The sequence below is a fragment of the Gekko japonicus genome, unplaced genomic scaffold (genome assembly GCF_001447785.1).
Source record: "Gekko japonicus isolate JY-2015 unplaced genomic scaffold, Gekko_japonicus_V1.1 scaffold275, whole genome shotgun sequence".
Taxonomy (NCBI): Eukaryota; Metazoa; Chordata; class Lepidosauria; order Squamata; family Gekkonidae; genus Gekko; species Gekko japonicus.
This window is the reverse complement of record NW_015170895.1, coordinates 467,613-470,205: the sequence shown is the minus strand read 5'-3', so window position 1 is coordinate 470,205 and position 2,593 is coordinate 467,613. Positions and strand designations below refer to the sequence as shown.

General features: G+C 51.3%; 1 protein-coding gene across 2 annotated transcripts in view; it reads left to right on the top strand.

Annotated features, from left to right (window-relative positions):
• TLE3 (transducin like enhancer of split 3) overlaps positions 1-2,593 on the top strand; it is a 62,790-nt gene that overhangs the window by 45,789 nt on the left and 14,408 nt on the right. For both annotated transcript variants that reach the window (XM_015418511.1, XM_015418510.1), the window contains exons 9-10: positions 239-391; positions 2,410-2,542. In XM_015418511.1, coding sequence (XP_015273997.1) covers positions 239-391; positions 2,410-2,542 — 286 coding nt within the window. The remainder of the gene's footprint in view (positions 1-238; positions 392-2,409; positions 2,543-2,593) is intronic.

Below are 2,593 nucleotides of genomic sequence, written 5' to 3'. Positions count from 1 at the left end.
GGGGGGGGGGGGGGTGGGATGGAGAACTTTATGTAAACAGAGGCAAATGCGCCTTTTTCTGTATTCCTGCAGAATTCTCAGATTTTCTCTTGGGAGCTTTTTGTTCCTCTTGAGGCAGATGTTGGATTATTATTTTTTTGCGTGGCAGTCGAGCAGGTGGTTTGTGGTCGCCTCCTCTGGATTTGGAACTCCTAGCCTGCTCAGACGTTGTCAAGCGTCTCTCCCTTCTCTTCCTCAGGATCCCGCGACTCCCCGCGTCAGTCCCGCTCATTCGCCTCCAGAAAATGGGATCGACAAAGCCCGGGGGCTGAAGAAGGACGCCCCCAACAGCCCCGCCTCCGTCGCCTCCTCCAGCAGCACGCCTTCCTCCAAGACGAAAGACCTCGGCCATGTAAGTGCCGGTGCCACCACAGGTTGGCCACAATGCTCCTTTTTGGATGCATGGAAGGTGGGGATCGTGAGTGGCATGAGCCCGGCATGTGGACAGATGTGGGCGTTAGGGCTGCAAAAGCTGGGCTGTGATCCATTGGGCCCCGCTGCACAAGAGGGACCTGGTGATGGCAGAGGAGATTCATGTTTTCATCTGTTCCACCTCCAGAAAGTTATACCAACACGCCCTGTTGCCCAGCATCCCTGCCCGTGTGGAGATCCAGTGCCAGAAGATCTGTGCCACCACTACCTGTTGTTCTGTCCACTCTACCAAGCCCCTAGGAAGAAATTTCTAGACCCAATCTTGGCCTCCTTAGGCACTGGAACAGAAACTGAAAAAATTCTAGTGCTACTAGCAGATGTAGAGGCCGAGATTTCCTACAAGGTGGCCCCTCTTTGCAGAGAAAATGCGGAAGAAAATAGTAGCAGTACCAGGGGTCATTTCCTAGAAAAAGAGGTGCAGGAGCTCATTAGCATATCTTATTAGCATAACATATTTGCATATGCCACACCCCCTGACATCACCAGAAGTGTGCCAGAAGGCAACACCCACCGCTCAGGCTCCACTGGACTGTTTTGGATTGCTAGCTATTGGGGGGGGGGGGGGAGAACGTGCAGATCTGTCCTCACAGAGGAGGGAGAGCTTGAACCTGAATAAACCTTGGTCTTAAAGGTGCCACTGGACTGTTTTGGACCGGGGGGCCGGGGGAGCTCTGCAGCTTACCTGGCTGCTTCTTGCTCTGACTGAGGGCTGCTGGGAGCAGGGGGCGGGCCTTGTTGCATGTGCTCGCCCCCTGGGCTCTTTACTGCCAGAGCTCTGCTCCTGTGCGCTCCTGCAGGAAGTGACCCCTGAGCAGTACCATAGCTTGATTACCAACGGATGTCTGGATGGGAGAGAGAGAATTATTATAATGCTGTATTGTGTCCTAACTTAGTTTTTAATTCTTCTGGTTTTAGAAGTTTATATCGATGTTATTGTTATATTGTTCTGTCATTGTAACGGCCTGTTGCTAAAGGCAGTAAACTGAAACCTGAACCCGAGGCCCGCTTTTGCCCAGCTCCTCTGGCCCTTCCTTCCCCAGCTGTTTGTTGGAGGGGGGGGGGATTCTTCCTCCAGGAAATTATCAGTGGACATGTGCAATGCTCCCTCTAAGCTGTGGAGTCTTGTGAGCAACAGTTCTGTTTTGTGAGCTTCTGGCCTTACAGCTGTGAGCAAGCAGTTTGGCTGCTGCATGAATTAGTTTGCTCTGGAGCCCCATCCTCCCTGAGCCGAGATAAAAATGTGTGAGCTGGAGGCTAAAAAACTGTGAGCTAGCTCACGCTAACTCTGCTTAGAGGGAACACTGGCCGCATGTGTTAGACATAGAATCCATGTCAAAAGATTCCCAGGGATACACCTGGGTGATTGGAAATAGCTGTGATCTAACTGGTTTGATAACTACATGTGGAACCACTCGCTCATCCTGGGAACCAAATTCCAAAATGAATTTTGCATAATTTTTGCAAAAAATTTGCAATTTTGCAAAAAATTGCAATGCTGCATACTTTTATTGCTTTCTCTGTCGGTTGTCCCCATTTGGCCCCCGTGGATCGGGTCCCACTTAAAGCGAGAATTGTCCCTACAGTGTGCTTTTCCAACCCGTCTCTTCCTCCGTCTTGGAAATAGCCCCCAAAGGGCAAAAAGGAACGCATTTCCTCAAGTACCCTTTTTAAGCATTGAGGTGTTTCTGGTCTGATGGTGGTGTGGCCATGTGAGATAGATTTTCTTTTTTTAACTTTGTTGAGGAGGATTCTTGACAGAGTCAATATTCCATATGACTGACTCGGTTCATGAATTGTGCACTGGATTCGTTTTGTAAAGGAAGTGAATCTTGGAATTTGGTTCCCAGGATGAGGGAGCCCCAGCTCTTCTGTTCTTAATAAAAGATGACCCCAGCTTGAGAATGCTTGCGTGCTGACGCCAAATTCCCTTTCCCCCAGAACGATAAATCCTCCACCCCTGGGCTGAAATCAGCCACTCCCACGCCGAGGAACGATGCCCCAACGCCAGGGACGAGTAGCACTCCGGGGCTGCGGCCGATGCCGGGCAAGCCGTCTGGAATGGATCCTTTGGGTACGTAGATCCTGTCTCAGGGGGGGGGGGGGGGGTGGGGGCCCCCCGCGC